Here is a 17,696-nt window from a genome sequence, read left to right as displayed (position 1 = left end):
TAAACCAACTCTACTCCAATAAAATTGTTAAAAAATTTTTTAAATAATAAAAATAATTTTATTAAAAAAAAAAAGAATGTAGAAATAGTAGATGGTATTTCTTGAAAGAGGACATGGACAGAGTTAAAGAAGATCTCTACAAAGAGATTCTAGATAGGACTACAGATCTGTCTAGAAGAGGAACACATGAGTGACCCTGTGGGTCTACAACATGGAAACAAACAAATCACACTTCTCAAAACAGACAGGCACGGATGCAGGAGTACAGAGACCACCACAGCGAGGGCTTAGCAGCAGGGCAGGAGAACTCACCACAAATGCTGAAAAACAGCGCCTTCCAAACCTTCCCTTTTCCTGGCTTTAAAATAAAAGAATATGTGGAAGACTGTTACTTTCTAGGAAAATCCCAAGTTTCTACAACATAGTACCCAGTTACTGACTCTGTCTGCTTCATTCTGTTACTGCATGTATGTCTCTCTCACCCTGAGCAGATCATGTCTTTTTGTATTTAGGTGAGCAAAGGAAATGCGGATCAGTGAACAAAGAGGTAAGAGGTTAATATCAGTAGAGTGGAGAGTAACAGGCCTTGTCCAGTTTCCAGCAAGTGAGTAGCAAACAGGGAGAGCAGTGTTTAGGACATGATGAGAACCCTGGGACGTGTTAGAGAGGACAATACTGCCAATGGTGCAAGTGTGGCGTGGACCCAGGGCCGCTCTCAGGAGGAGGTGCTTTTCTCTGCCTGGAGACTCCACTGGTTACCTCTTCACGCACCATGCCCTTCCATGACTTGTGCCTGCACGTTCAAAAACAGATGATCATCATCATTTGAGAAATTGCCTCATGACAGGTCACCATGAATTTTAAAAGACCCTTTTCTCTTTTTTCTCCTCCTCTGAGACATGAGAAAGACTAAGAAAAAGGGATGAAATTATACTTTTCACCCAATGATAAAATATACTTTGGATTAAATAAAACTCTGCTCATGTTTTATCAAGCATCAGCTTAAGGACCGCTTAGCCTAACTATATTAACAAGAATAATAAAAGGACTAATAATAAAAGTCTCCTGGTTGTATCTTATATTTGTAGCCTTGATATTCGACACATCTTGAGTTATTAACTTGTCAGAATCAAAGTATAAAATGTTACTAACATTTTAAATGCTCAATCTAAACAGTGTTTATTGGTTTATCTTTCAATGTGGATATATTGGTAAATAAGAATTTTGTTTTTATTTGCATATCATATTAGGACTTTTCTGCTGCATATGTGCTTTAATGGAAAAATATATGCATATAATTTAATAGGCCCAATCATATTTCAAAATAAAAAAAATTGCCAGAATCTTTTAACCTTGATGCTACTATAATGGACTCAGTGAGGGTAAATGAAGCCAATATATAAGGTAAATGGTGATGCACTAACACTTTCTTTAGCATACTTCAGTGTTCCTTTATTTCATTATTCCTCTAGAAATCGGGATTAGGCAGCTCCTCTGACTAATTAACCCAAAGAGGTTTGACTAATACAAGGAGATTGCAAGCATGATTAGTTAAATGATAATGTACATAGCACTTAATGATCATTATCATTTATTCTAATATCAGAGCTAATAAATGGTGAAACTGCTTAAGTCAAATGCTGTCATATTACAATAACTTACATCATGGCTAACACTAATAATTTCTAATTTACTTGGGAATCGATGGGACATGTAGCTTTCTCAATGCATGTAAATGCTTTCCTAAATAAATTTATAGATTCTTTTAAAGTAGAAAAATATTTATCTCCTTACCTAGACTACGTAACAAGTAGTCATACCACCATTCCCCTCCAAAACACAAACAGTTCTTCTAGCTACACTAATGCATCCTTGGCTTTCATGAAGCCAGTATAATATATTAAGATAACTTATTCACAAACAGTCAATAATAGTAACTAGTATGAATTCCAAATGCAAATCTCATCCCATTCCCTTGCTTTCTGAGGATTCAGTGACTAAAGATTAGACATCAAGTTCTTAGGTAGCACTGGAAGGCTGCTGCTGCTAAGTCACTTCAGTCGTGTCCAACTCTGTGCGACCCCATAGACGGCAGCCCACGAGGCTCCCCCATCCCTGGGATTCTCCAGGCAAGAACACTGGAGTGGGTTGCCATTTCCTTCTCCAACTGGAAGGCTACTTTGCTCTAAAAGCCAAACCCACACACACACAGTAGAGGTACCTGATTTTCTGTTATGCATTTCAATCATTTTCTCTCACATTAAGAATTGCAAAGGACAAAAATAGTCAGATACATGCTGCAAAATCACTGGCCAGTGTTGTCTACAGGACACAAAAGAAGCAGGAAGATGGCCTGACTTGCATGGAGAAGCACAGTCACTATCCTGAGCCAGAGGTACCCCCGTCACTGACTCATCACTCTGAAAGAACACACAGTGAAAAGCACTTCAGTCTCTGGATCACATAAAAATGAAAAGCTGAGAGCTAGAAGAGAGAGAAGTCCCTTTTATACATAGTATTAGAAGAGAGAAAATGAAAATTAAAAATAAAAATAAAATCAGTGTATTTTAGTAAAAGAGATAGATAACCAATGACTGTAAGGAGAACTTTGGTCTTCCCGTTATTCTTAACAGAGATAAACTGAGTCACCAGGCGTTTGCCCATCCTGACTGCCCATGTTGCCCATTTAGAACTTTAATATTTCTAACCTTAACTCCTAAGAAAGTTAATGGCTACTTTATAAAGAAATCCAAAAGGCCTCCAATAAAATATAAAAGTCCATTGTCCTTGACTCTCTTGCCTTATTGACACTTTTCCTGTTATTTCTTGATTCATTGACTACAGACATTGATTTCCTGTTGTGAGACTGAAGCTTAATATCCTCACAACTTGGGTCTCTCCATAGGGCTTCTCACAACATAGCTTCCCCCAGAACCGAGAAAGGGGGAGACACAGCACCCTAGAGGAAAACCACAGTATCTTCTGCAACCTAATCTCAGATGTGTGTGTGTGCTTCGTCTCTCAGTTGTGTCCGACTCTTTGTGACCCTATGGACTGTAGCTCACCAGGCTCCTTTGTCCGTGGGACTTTTCAGGCAAGAATATTGGAGTGGGCTGCCATTTTCCCCTCCAGAGGACCTTCCTGACCCAGGGATCGAAGCCGCATCACCTGTGACACCTGCATTGCAGGCGGATTCTTCATCCACTGAAACATTGGAGAGGCCCCAATCTCAGAAGAGATATACTAGCATTTCTGCCCTATTCAACTAGTTGCAGACTAATCCTAGAAAATGTTGCTGAGGTGAGCTACATAATAAAGAACATTAGGAGGCAAGGATCACTGAGGGCCACCTTGGAATATGTCTACCAAAGTGTTTATTACTATTATGACTATAAAATAGCATATGAGGCCATGTTAAATTCAAGCAGAGTATCATGATTATACACTTGACCCCTGTACAATATGGGGTTAGGGGATCTGACCTCTGAGCATATGAAAATCTACATATGATTTATAGTCATATGTGAGGTTCCTGCATACATGAGGTTCCTGCCAACTGTGGTTCCACATCCATGGACTCAACCAACAGATGGTGTAGTATTATGTTTACTATTTAAAAATTGCACATAGAAGTGAATCCATGTAGTTCAAACCCATGGTGTTTAAGGGTCAACTGTATATCATTTTTTTCTAGAATAACTGTCTCATTTTCCAAGTGCCTATCACTCTTTCCATACTTGTCCTCAAAGCTTTGCAATACAATTATACAATTGTACATCACTTCAGTTCAGTTCAGGCGCTCAGTCATGTCCGACTCTTTGCAACCCCATGAATCGAAGCACGCCAGGCCTCCCTGTCCATCACCAACTCCCGAAGTTCACCCAGACTCATGTCCATCGAGTCAGTGATGCCATCCAGCCATCTCATCCTCTGTCGTCCCCTTCTCCTCCTGCCCCCAATCCCTCCCAGCATCAGAGTCTTTTCCAATGAGTCAACTCTTCGCATGAGGTGGCCAAAGTACTGGAGTTTCAGCCTCAGCATCATTCCTTCCCAAGAAATCCCAGGGCTGATCTCCTTCAGAATGGACTGGTTGGATCTCCTTGCAGTCCAAGGGACTCTCAAGAGTCTTCTCCAACACCACAGTTCAGCCTTCTTCACAGTCCAACTCTCACATCCATACATGACCACAGGAAAAACCATAGCCTTGACTAGACGAACCTTTGTTGGCAAAGTAATGTCTCTGCTCTTGAATATGCTATCTAGGTTGGTCATAACTTTCTGTATATACAATTATGCAAATATTAATATAAAAAAATTATAAAGTTAGATACATATTATTTGTAAATTCTGTCTCTTATCTGTAAATTCTACATTTCCCCCCTTATCTTTCCTATAACTAACTCTGCTTATGCTTTTCCAAATATTGTACTATTTTTTTCTGCTACCATATTTTTCATCTGACAGATTTGTTTCTAATCCTTTTATATATATACTGCATATATTATAAATATGACATATCACTGAGATATTTGACATCTTTGCAATTTTTAATTATGGTGCTTTCCTCCACATTTTCTCTGTTCACTAAGAGCTCCTCTGGTTTGTTTTCCCTTGTTGTTTTAGGTTGAATGTTTTCCTCAAGTGTCAGCTAATGAATCCTTGACCCCAATGAATAGTTCAGAGAAAAAAACTTGTGTGAGTAGGTTTCTTAACCAGTGGGCTTCTCTGTGGAGTACTCTTGTAATAAGCTAGCAGTTTTTGAGGGAAGAGGGTCCAAAACACCAGTATCTGAAAGCCTTCTCTCTAGACTGTCGGCTGTCCCCAGGAGAACCCTCTGTCCTGTGCCTGGAGTGTGAGCTGGCTCACGCTGAGCGGTGGCTGGGCCCGAACAGGACTGTCCCACTGACATCCCCTCCTCTCCTGGGACCCGCCTCTGTGTTCGGGTAACTCCTGTCTTCACGCACTACCTTGCCTCTGACCGGCACCCCAGATCTAGAGTCTCCGCCTGAGTTTTCTGGACGCTGTCTGTACTCTTACCTGCTCGGAGAGGAAGAAATGCAGTGCAGCCAGGGGGTCGCAGGTCTGGCTGTGGCGCCTGCTGCCTGCGTGGGGCCACCCTGCCCCCCGGCACCCCACTTCCCACTGGACGCCCTGCCCCTCCTGTTGGCACCTCCGGGCACCCGTGGCTGCTGAGCCGTTGGGTGCTCCTGTGAGGGCACATCAGTGCTTCTCACTGGGGTCCCTGTTGCTGCGGGCTGAACTGTACCACCTGAGACTTATGTCAAAGCCCTAACACCTGGTGTCTATGAAGGGTACCTGATTTGGAAACAGGGCTTTTGCAGATGCAATCAAGTTAAGGTGCGGGGGGTGTGCTCGCAGTCGCTTCAGTTGTGTCCAGCTCTTTGTGACCCCATGGACTGTAGCCCACCAGGCTCCTCTGTCCATGGGAGTCTCTAGGCAAGAACACTGGAGCGGGCTGCCATGCCCTTCTCCAGGTTAAGGTGGGGAGCCCTAACCAAAAGATTCAGGTCCATATAAGAAGGTCACATAAGGCCCTTCCCTGGTGGTCCAGCAGTTAAGACTGCGCTTCCACTGCAGGGCGCGTGGGTCTGATCCCTGGTTGGGGAACTAAGATTCCGTATGCCATGTGGTACGGCCAAAAGCAAGGGCACATGAAGACACAGAGACACACTGTGGGGCCACGTGCAGAGTCTGGGATGAGTGTGACGCGGTGCAAGCCGAGGAACCTGGAGGACAGTCACCTCCAGAAGAGAGACGGGGGGATGGGGGCCTCCCTCAGAGCCTGTGGGAGGAACCCGCCCTGCCCACACCTTGAGTTTGGACACCCAGCTCCAGGATCCCCACAGAGCACTCCCAGGCCCTCAGTTTGGGGAATCTGCTTGGAAGCCATCAAGCCCCCAGATCCCAGCTCCCTCCTCCCACAGTATCCTCTTTCCTGTCTTCACATCTTGCTGTTCCAGGCTGACCATGTCTTAACTTCACAGAATTTGATGCTGGTTTTTGCTGCTTTTTCTCCTTGTGGCTTTGCAGTAACACCCAAGGGGAAAAGGAGGTAAAAACACCTTTATTATTTTATTTTAAAACCAAAGTCTCTATAGACTTTTAATTTTTTTTCTTTTTCTCTTCAAAACTAGTTCATACCACATCTTAAGTACAGTATAGAAACTATCGTATGTAAAAGAATTAATTTCAATCTAATTAATACACCCATTCTGCATACTACTGCCACTTTGCACAAGAATTTATAATAACTTTGTATTGACAAATGCATCATGCAGGGTAGGCAGAAAAGGAGAAAAAATGCAGAGGAACTACCAAATACTGAACTTATGGAATATCTACTCAATTACAGGTACTTTGGCTGCCCAGGTGGCAACAGTGGTAAAGAAAGAACTTGCCTGCCAACGCAGGAGATGAAAGAGGTGAGGTTTCGATCTCAGTCAGGAAGATCCCCTGGAGAAGGGCATGGCAACCCACTCCAGCATTCTTGCCTGGAGAATCCCATGGACGGAGGAGCCTGGCGGGCTATAGTCCATGGGGTCGGAAAAAGTTGGACACGACCGAAGCAACTTAGCATGCCACACAGGTACTTTAGTAGAGTCCTTTCACATGTTTTCACTTAATGTTCTAAACAATCTAAGAAGCACATAGTATAATTTCTTTTTTTTACAGCTGAGGAAAAGTAAATCCAAAGGTTAAATAAGCTGCTAGGGTCTCCTTTCATTAGATCAAGAAGTCACAGCAAGGCCTAACTGCCCCTGAAGCCAGTGCCTGATTCCACGCTGTTTTCAAGGTCAGACTGCTTGGCCAGATCACCCAAGGCTTTTAGAAACGGGATTTAAAAATACGAATACTTTACAGATAGTCAGTGAGTACAAACAGCTATTGCTTTAGTAACTACTATGCCCGACAGGCATTTGGCAAAACGTTTATTTCTGATACAGACCACACTTGGAAAGTGGTTTCTATCTGTGACTACTCCAAACTGACCTTTATTTTTAATGAGGACAAATAAAATAAAATATAAAAACAAATCTAGCAGTCCCTTAGAAACAAGTGTTTAGCACCAAGTGTTGTTGTAAGAAAAGACCTCAGACACATGATGTAGCTGGCACCTGCCTGGAGGAAAACCAGCAGCATGAGGTCACTGCCATCCCTGATAGAATGCCTTCCTCAAATGTAACAGGACACCCAAACCACGCTGAAACATACGTGGTACAGATGTTCCAACAGAGTTACCTCGACTTAACCAGTTAACTGCTACACTGTTGTAACTACTATTACATGGAACACCTTATCCTCTCAAAACCAGGATGACTCTGCCCGGCTGGTGCGCTGAAGCTCACTTAGCTGGCCCACTGCCAAACTGATCCCTACGGTTACACTTGGAGATTAACCCTTAGAGTTTTCAGGAAACTGGAGAACCAACTTTGTCATGGGACCTGGGGAGCACATCAGCTACTTTTCTTTCCCTCAGGTTTTACAGACAGGTAATCTCTCTTTTCAGCTGGACCACTGATGCAAACATTTTCCTGCATCTCCTGAGCAGTAACGTTTCACAATCCATCTAGGAGACGTGCTATTTTCTGCTGCCCTTGCCCCCCTTCTCCACACAGCCTGCCACTTGCAGAAGCCCTTGCATTCCAGTTCTCAGAGAAAAAGGATATCATCAAGTAAGAAAGACCCCCAAGCTGCTGACTCAATATTCGCGTCTACTTCTCTCCACACACCCTTCCTTTTCACCATCCAGGTGCTCAAACCTGTGCTCTCGCATCCTACCCCCAGGAACCTCACCCTCACTACCGCCCCAGCAAACACACATCTTTCCCCACCAGAGTGCCTTCCCTTCAGAACGGACACTGAAGCCAATGCCACACAAAAGAAAGAGTCATGACCCTCTCATTGAACTACAACCTGTTTTAGTTCCAGCTATTTCCCTTCTGTTTCATTCTTTCATACCCAGACTTTCAGAAAGGACAGCCCCCATGATGCCTGCACTCAGCACTGTCTGCTTCGGTTTCTACTGTTCTACCACAAACACTCTGCCAGAGGTGAACGGTGTTGTCTGTGCCCTTGCGTCTGCTCTGTGCCCGGTGGGCCTCCATCCTTGATGGACCTGGCTGTTCTCAAGCCTGTGGCTTTGCGTACCGCTCTGTCTCTTGGCCCCTCAAAGACTGTTCCTTCCCAGCTGCAGAGTCTAGCGAGTCTTGCACATCTTCCTGCCCGGGAGGTCCAGCACGACTAATGACCGTCCTCGGTACATGTGATGTCGTCTGCTCCCTGCATCCTGAGTGAACCTCCACAGCGGCGCAGGTTCACTGGACCTTAACTGCTTATCCTAAACAGCTTGTCACTAGAATTACAGACTCATGAACCATTTGATATGTTCCCCACATTTGTGACTATGTCAATTAAAGATTAGTTTTCAAATGACAAAAAAATTACATTAAACGTCATGAGACTCTTAACTGATGCAGTCACAAATGTGGAAAACGCATCATGCATATATGTATAAAAATATAACATGTAGAAACAGAAAATTTGTAACAAACCAATAATCAAACAAGAAAAAAATTATTTTTTATTCTTTGGGGAATTTGATAAAATCAACAGATCCTTTTAGCCGGGGGTTGTGGGGGGGTGGAGGCATGGAAAAAAAGCCCCAGCACAAAATCTAGAACAAAAACAGAGTTCAAGGAGTTTCTAAAGTCCATCTACTGCTGCTGCTGCTGCTAAGTCACCTCAGTTGTGTCCGACTCTGTGTGACCCCATAGACGGCAGCCCACCAGGCTCCCCCGTCCCTGGGATTCTCCAGGCAAGAACACTGGAGTGGGTTGCCATTTCCTTCTCTAATGCACGAAAGTGAAAAGTGAAAGTGAAGTCACTCAGTTGTGTCCGACTCTTAGCGGCCCCATGGACTGCAGCCTACCAGGCTCCTCCATCCATGGGATTTTCCAGGCAAGAGTTACTGGAGTGGGGTGCCATTGTCCATCTACTGACTCCTTATAAATCCAGATTCTGACCCTATGCTTTAAGAAAAGGATAGATTTAGAATGGACCAAAAACATTTAAAAGTAACAATTATAGTCCACTAACAGAAACAGAGACATATTAATCATAACAACTATTTCAGGGGAAGTCAAGGACATCCCTTTCTTCATACAATGGTTCTTTATCTCCTTTTCACTCAATTTAGTCTCAGCCTTCAGCATATAACTGTGAATGCTCATTAAATGAAAGGCATTTGTTATTTCTTGCCTAAATGTCCTTTTCAAACAACTTGAGGTCCTCACTACTTGAGAATTTTCTAACCTGTTCACACTTAAGAGTCTGTCTCATAAGGACTCGCCAAAAAGTTGTCCTGCCCTGACTACAAACGGGAAGGGCCTTTCTGTCCACCCACAGGGCATCGGGCCCTTGGCAGGAGCCTACTGAGTCTGTTCTCCTGTGCTTGACTGCATAGGAAAGAGGAGAGCCTGATGCTTGAATAAAATGTAGAATCACCCAAACTGTTTTACATTCCTGGCCTAGAAAAGTCTCCTTAAAAAATATTTAAGTCTTTTGACAGTTACAGGTAGTATTTAATTCCACTTGAAAGCCCAAGTATAAGGGTGTCAAAAACAATTAGTATTTTAATAGTTCCCGTCCTTAGACAGGCACAAATTCATCAGAAAGAGAACAAAAAATAAACTCAAGAAAATAAGCCATATTATTCGTTATGCTTTTCTACTTTAAAATAGGACATTATTATTATTTTGTTTAATGAAAATGGTAGCCCATATTCTACTTTGATAGATAAGGTTTTCTAGACAGAGATTGGTTTGGTATTGTCCTCCCTATTTTCAGAAAAACCTGCAGGCAGCTCGTGCTCAGTAGACACTACTGAAAATCTTACAAATTTCATAATTCTGCCTCAAGACAAATTCTTGCTGCTCATGGAAAAGGTAGGTCAAGAAATAAAGGGACTGAAGGCTGAGTGCAGTAGGGAGGGGGGATGGTTGTGTGTGAAGTTTTAATACATCGACAACAAACCTGTCCTGTGAGCTTCCTTTAGAGTTATTTTGTGAGAAATATGCTAATTCAAAGATATCTAACTAGCTTCACATTTAAGTCTGACTTCCAATCTTAGAGTGGCAGAGCAGCTGTGCCTGGAGGCAATACAATCTTATTTCTATAAAAATCTCTCAAAGCTCCATATATAAGTGGAAGAGTAAAAATAGATAATCAAATACAAATTAAGGCTATTAAGAATTGATTTAGTGTAAAGATAATATAGCAAGATTTTGTTTAGGTTATGGATGTTCACTAAAAATGTGTAATACTTGTTTGCCTAAAATTTTGATTATGTTTTATCTTATTTTGTCACAGTTAAATAGTTTTATCATTAGGGATTTTAATTGCATATAGTTTATAGAATTCTTTCTGATTACTCTATATCCATTTAACTGAAAAAAAAAAAAAAATCCACAGTACCACCTAATGAAAAGAGAACCATCTAATGAGATGCAATCAAACTGCTAGCAGATGCTCCATAAGATGTGGTTGAACAATTCCTGTTTGTGAAACCTTTGTCACAAACGTTTTAGAGTCTACAGGGGAAAAGAAGTCCCTGAAGAGAGTGGAAATTACTGTACCCTGAAAAACACTGGTCCCTCAGTTGTAATACCACTAAGTTTTATAAAGATAAAAGGAAAGCAACAACTAAAGAAAAAAATGGGGTAAACCACATCCTTGAAAGTCTTCTTCCAACCTACAATGAAGGTTCCTCTATCATGTGATCTTCCTTTTCATCCGTTATCTGCTTCCATCACTGCCTGTGTCCATCTCTAAGGCTCAGTCCTTGTACTCTCTAAGTTAGAGGATTTCCCGCAGTTAACTCATCTGCGTATGCAGTTGTGAGCATTTCTCTGTGAGGATCTCAACACAGAGCTCTAGACCTGGCTTCTCTCCTCACACCCTGATAAGCTCTCTGACTTTCTCCATTCCTTGAAGCCAATCCATGGAAATTTCAAAGTGGCTATTAGGTCCTTTCCATTCTTTGTTCTAACATGCGTCATACAAATTGCTCAGACTTGTCATTTTCCTGCTCAAAAGCCTCAAGAGTCCAAGTTCTTGGCCTGGCATCAGACTCGCAATATACTTCTTCCCTATCTGGGCCTTTATTTTTAACCAGGTCAGTTTATTCACTAATACCCAAATATGGTATGATTTTATTAAAATGCATTAATAAATATTTTTATTATCTTGAGTTACTATTTTCTATCAACTATAGAAAAATCTTTAGATTTCAAATGCACTGTGTTGAGTAAAGAAATGAGACAATGCCCTGTACTTATTAGTAGATGCTTTCATTTATTTACTGTTGTTAAACTTCCCTTGATTAAGCAAGGGAAGGAAATCAAATTAATAAGTTACTCCACACTGCTAAGGAGTGAATAATCTAATCAAGATTGAACCTCACCCTTCACATCTGATGCAATAATCTTCAAACCTGTGATGATCAAATATCTCCTTCTGATGACAGATAATATTCTAGGAAGAAGATGAGAGGAGTTACCTGGTCACAGTTGGGGCTTTAGCAAGTGACATACTAAGGCCTACATATTTGGGTAACAACCGCAGATGTGATTTTGCTCAATGTACATTAATTGTTCTATTAAAGTCTAAGCATAGACATGTCTATATTCATTCAACACATTCTTACTAAAACATCCATGTGTCAGGCATGAACCCAGCGAAGAACTGGGGCTTTAGCAGTTAACAAGGCAGAGACGCTCCTTGTCTGCACCGATAGGACTGAGGAGTGATGAGGCAGATGCTGTATGAGAACTCTTTAAGGGAAATGCATGGTGCAAAACGGGAAAAACCAGGGTGCTAGAAAAGAGCATACAGATACTAGTAAGAGCAAATAGTTTTTTTTTGTTTTTTTTTTCAGTTTATTTTTAATTGGAGGATAATTGCTTTATAGTATTGTATTGGTTTCTACCATACAACAATGTGAATCGGCCCTAAGTACACATGTCCACTCCCTCTTCAAATTCCTTCTATCATACCCCACCCATTCCACCCTTCTAGCTTGAGCCCGCTGTGTTATGCAGCGACTTCCAATTAGCTATCTATTCTACATGTGGTAATGGAATATTAATCAGCCATAAAAGGGAATGAATTTGAGTCAGTTCCAGTGAGGTGGATGAACCTGTGTGTGCTCAGCTAGGTCTGAATCTTTGTGACCTCATGGACTGTAGACTGCCATACTGTTCTGTCCGTGGGTTGAACCTGGAGCCTGTTACACAGAGTGAAGTCAGTCAGAAAGAGAGAAACAAATGCTGTCTATTAGCACATGTACATGGAATCTAGAAGAATGGGACCGCTGAGCCTACTTGCAAGGCAGGAACAGACACATACAGGAGCATAGACTGTGGACACAGAGAGGGGAGGAGAGTGGACGAAGGGAGAGAGGAGCACTGCAGGGCGCACAGCCTTTCAGGGCTCAGACTGGGAGGGCGCACACATGCTGCTTCTGCTTTTTGCCTCACTCTTGCCATCAGGGTTTTGCCTCATTTCTGTTTATCCTTCAAAACTCAGCTTTGATTTCAGGTCCCTCTAGAGGCCAAATCTGAACTGTCTCATAAAGTCTGGATTGGTCTTTACGGTATTCCAAAAGCTCTGTGCATTACTGCTATCTTGGCATTAACCAGACACATGAGATCTGTTACTCAGCTGTCTCCTGACTGGCTGGTGGATTCTTAGACGGTATCTCTGCATCTAAAATGTCCAGCAATGCTTAATACATTTTGCTAAACAACTGAGTAAGTGAAGGCTTAACAAAGAAAAATACCACACACAATTTCTTACTAGGTCTTAACAGACAAAGCAAAAGATAAAACAGCTAAAGGTTTTAACCAAAGTATTTTGAGTAGAGGTTTAGCCCAGCACAAGGGCTGGATTATTCAGTGTGTACAATTTCTCTGTTTGTGAGGTTTATAGGAGTTAGAGTGCTTCAGGTCATCTTTTGCCAAAATATATCTTGTGAAACTTTAGCTCCAAGGTCTCAGAGGATACATTATCAGGATTTTCTCATTCTGAAATAAAAAGACTCTTTCTAGTCTACACACACACACAAAGACTATATTTATAATCTAAAACTTTCATGATCTTTCTAACAGTATAAGTTTATTAAATTAATATAGATATTTTAATAGAGTTTATTAAAAGAAATAAACAATGGTCCTAATTCCAGAAGGTGATTTATTCTTGCGATCCAAGACTCAGATAAAAGTGCTATCTAGTGTTTCTACCTGGGAACGAGGGAGACAGACCAGAGGCTAGAAAACGTCTGAGTGTGTGTGAGAGTGTATCTCAATAGCATGAACTTATGTCACAAGAGAAAGAACATGGACATATGTGGCTCATCAGGATGATGAGAAGAGGAAAAAAAAAGTGATTCAAGCTGCTGTGTTCAGACATGACATAGCACAGAGAGGAAGAAGCTGGACTCGGAAGTCAGGCAGACCTCTGTCTGAAACTTGGCCACAGGACCAGAGGCAAACTATGAGACCTGTTCAATCTTTGGTTATATTTTACTATAAAACACAGATAAAAACAATGACTATCTGACAGGATTATTAAGAAGATTAAAAAGGATATATATAAAGCATTTCAACATACTGCCTGGCTTCTAACTCAAATAACTCAATAAGCAAAGTAATGCAGTAAAAATTAGCCTATTAATACTATTATTACTATTAAGATGTAAACAAATTTAAAATATTGTAGAAAATCTCATAGATCTTTGAAAAATAATAAGATATCAACTACTATATATTTTTAGAAAATGCAAGTGTCAGTTGTTAGTTTTAAGTACATGAAGTGAACTTGCTTCAGTCGTGTCCGACTCCTTGCGACCCCTGTGGACTATAGCCTGCCAGGCTCCTCTGTCCATGGGATTTTCGAGGCAAGAATCCTGGAGTGGGTTGCCATTTCCTTCTCCAAGTACATGAAAGTAAATAAAAAAACAAAGGGCGTTTACATTACATTTCAATTACATAGTTCAGTTGTAAGGTTAATATTTTTAGTGAAAACAAAGTAATTTTTCAAAATAGATTTAAAAATGAATTCTAAAATGTTATCTTTTCAAAAAACACTCATGATCCTTGTTGCAATGTTCTTAACCAAATTCTGCATTTTTCAAGGTCTAGTCTAATAAATCTGCCATTATACATGTATCTTTAAAAATCAGTCTGTTCATTTGAATTTTGCTTTTTACTTGGCGAGAAACATAAAGGGAAAACATAAATATCAATGAAAATAAGTTTTTAAAATACCTTAACCCATTACATTTATATTAGAACAGAGAATTTGATCTTTAAGATATATCTCCTTTGACTTGCTATATAATTTACTTGCTTAATTATCACAAAAGCCTTAGACTTAAGATAGTATATCAGCCTTGATAGAAATAGAAGTGCAATTCTTACCTGCTTTTTTCCTCTGGACCAAAAATATCACACTTCATAATTATAGACAAACCTTTGTAGCCTGGACACGTTACTAACATTATAGTCACAAAAGGACTGTTCTTCTCAAGGCCAGTATACAAATTTATCTTAAAAAGTTTTCCCCTTCATAGCAGCCAGAATACTTAAACATAGCATGGGTATCTGTATGCCATTATAATCATATCATATCATGACTGGGTCTTTTCTTTAATGACTTACAGTGGGGGCTGAGTTATTTCACATACTGCATTAATAATAATAATTTAAAAATCTAAGTACACATATGCAATCAAATAAGAAACATGATGGCAATCAACACTAATATTACAGTTGTGTCAGTAACTAGCTCTGTACTCTTAAAGTTCTCAGACTCTCTGAGTTTCTCTATTCTCTACACTTTTTGCCAATATTTAGTAAATAATTACCCAAAGCTAGGAATTAATTATCCACAGTGAATTTTTCTGACTTAGTACAATTTTTTCTTCCTATTTCTAGAATAGATAAAAGCAAAACAATAAAAACAAACTGTTGAAAAAAGTCAAAAGATCTATTTAAAATTTTGGTGTACATTTTTTTACCTTTTCTTTCATTTATTAAGCATCTATTATGTATACTTCATCTTGATCGGTAAGCATCTACACATCCATTTAAAGATCATTACATTCATGCCCCTTTCTATTTATGTCATATTCTTTTTAGGTTATTCTAGAAATCGGACAAAAGTTTTTCTGTTCAGTCACACCTTAATACTTCTAGAACGTTAACTCATCTGTACTCAAAACAACCCAAATAAAGTCTGTCAAGTATCTTTTCATTTATAAATCTAGTAAACTTTGCTAACACCTCACTGGATAAATGTCAATTACGATGGATGAATTTGATTTTGACCAGGAAAGGGAAGCAGAAACCATAATACACAACAGTGAGAGAAAGGAAGCCAAAGTAAACAAAGCCCAATACACACGAAATGGCGTCTTGAAGAAAGAGGGCTCCGTGAGCCGGGGGTTCAGGAGGCAGCTGGGGATGTTCGAAAGGAGCCAGTCTCAGATAAACATGGGAGACGAAGGCAGCTCGCCTTTCTTAGTGATTCTAGCACACCCTTCCACAGTAATACCACATGAAGCTCATCTGTGTTAAAGATTTGGCCGCAGAGCTAGTCACAGTGTTTCACATTGTACTGGCAAACATGGTAGAGTAAAACAGGTAACAATTCAATATTTCAAACTGTACCTTAATGTAAAGCAAATACACTGCTCAAAATAGGATTAAGAGAAAACAATGTTTTTGAAAGGAGACATTGGACAACAATGATTATAAATGTAAGGTAACTTCAAATAATAATAATAAAAGCAAAATATGTACTTGAGACCTGAAAGAAGAATCTTTGATACTACCTCAAGGCACTAATGGAAGGATGGAAAAACATGAGTGTACAATCTCATCACAAATATGTACATCCACACATTTTTACTATTTTAGTCACACTGAAACTCAAGAACATCATAGCAGCCTACTAAAATCTCAGATCAACAGGATAAAAGTAGATGAGAAGAATGTGCAATTTATGAATACGGTTTATTACCATGGTTACAAACTTTCAGAATAGGCCTCTGAGACGCTGGACTGAGACTCTGCCGAATATCTGTTAAAAATACATATATATAAAAGAAACTTAATATAGAGCTCTGTTCACCTCAGGAAGTATAACAATGTTAGACATTTTTCCAAGGTTAAGTATTTCTGGAAGCGAAGCAATGCTTCAATACCCTGATATACTTGAAGCAATAATGTTATGACTTTTACTTCTCATTTAATTATGCTACTGTGAACTCCACTGGGATAAGGTACATATGGTCCCTTAGATGAGGCCTGTCGCACTCATCAGGCTTTCCCAGGTTCAGCGCGTTGCTTTGTTAATATGCTAGTGACACTGGCCAACTGGAACGCTCCTCTCTCTGACACCTGTCATTGCAAAGGAAGGATTAAGCGAATTTATAAAACTCCTGAAGAGTTGCTGCCCACAGCACTACATTCTTGACACAGGACTTTAAAAGAATTATAAAAAAGGGGAGTGTTGTTCTTTGTTACAGTTCCCTAGAAAGTAACACGAAAGAAGCATAATGTTCACCTTTTGGCTTCGGTGTCCTTTTCCTTCGGTCGCGGAAGGCAGCCCCCGACTGCAAGGCCTCCAGCAGACTATCCATCACTCCTGTCTCATCACCCTCTGTGAAAAGAGAAGCCGGGAATTCCATCATCCCTCTGGGTTACCATAGCAATGTCAAAGCATGCGCAGGAACTGGTGATGGTATGGTAGGGGGAAGAAGATCAGATGCCAGGACTAAGCCACAATTTCAAAATATGAAAGGACTTTAACTCCCCCAGAAATCAAATATCTTTTAATGCAATCTGTCTCATTAATGCCTCGGCCACTGTCCACTAAAGAGAACCAAATTCCACTGATTCACTTTAGAGCACTGTTTTTATAGTCTGGTGGCACAATAACTTTAAATGGAATGTGGGTCTAGTCGTATCTGTGTCTCGGGTTATCATAAATCACATTTCCCTTATAGAAATGGGTTATTTTCAAGGCATCAGAGCTCCTATTCTAAAATCGACCAGGTGTGGGAGAATGTTTCTGTTGTTATAGAGATTCTGCTGTCTAAATTTATTGTACAAAATTATATTTCCAGGCCAACTTCTGTGAACATGCTCCTAACAGCTGATTCTTCATATCAGAGGGTAATTGTCCCCAAACTTTCAGTGACACTGAAAAGTTTGCAGTTTGCTCTGAAAAATCTGAAGGATAGAAACACATTATGATTAGTTTAAACTGACATTGTACATATAATTGATGAGATTCTGGATATAGAGGCAGCTCTCTGTATTCAGTTATTTTGTAATAATCTACAGTTACATATGCCCATGCTATATGTTTTTTAAAGGAAGCTGTTAAAAAAAAAAAAAAAAGGTTCAAAGAAACTACCGGTTCAAACTAAATCTATGGAAATGCCAAAGATTTTTTTTCTTGGTCCCTGAGAGAGTAGTGGCATTCTCTATGAAGTTCTGTGACTGGTATACAGTCATATCTAAAATACTACATAACTATTTTCCTCTGGATTTTTTACTTCTTTTTTTGAAATGCAATCCTATTCTAGAGAATATATGACAAATGAATGC

The 17,696-nt window shown here is 40.2% G+C and overlaps 1 protein-coding gene across 11 annotated transcripts in view; it reads right to left on the bottom strand.

Annotated features, from left to right (window-relative positions):
* DIAPH3 (diaphanous related formin 3) overlaps positions 1–17,696 on the bottom strand; it is a 571,991-nt gene that overhangs the window by 128,107 nt on the left and 426,188 nt on the right. For 9 of the 11 annotated variants that reach the window (XM_055541934.1, XM_055541924.1, XM_055541923.1 and 6 more), the window contains 2 exons: positions 16,648–16,743; positions 16,102–16,161 (listed from right to left, as the gene is read on the bottom strand). In XM_055541934.1, coding sequence (XP_055397909.1) covers positions 16,102–16,161; positions 16,648–16,743 — 156 coding nt within the window. Of the gene's footprint in view, positions 1–740; positions 794–16,101; positions 16,162–16,647; positions 16,744–17,696 lie in introns of those variants that run through there. The other 2 variants (XM_055541933.1, XM_055541925.1) reach the window with 2 other exon arrangements.

The sequence above is a fragment of the Bubalus kerabau genome, chromosome 12 (assembly GCF_029407905.1).
Source record: "Bubalus kerabau isolate K-KA32 ecotype Philippines breed swamp buffalo chromosome 12, PCC_UOA_SB_1v2, whole genome shotgun sequence".
NCBI lineage: Eukaryota > Metazoa > Chordata > Mammalia > Artiodactyla > Bovidae > Bubalus > Bubalus kerabau.
This window is presented reverse-complemented; position numbering and strand designations above follow the sequence as displayed.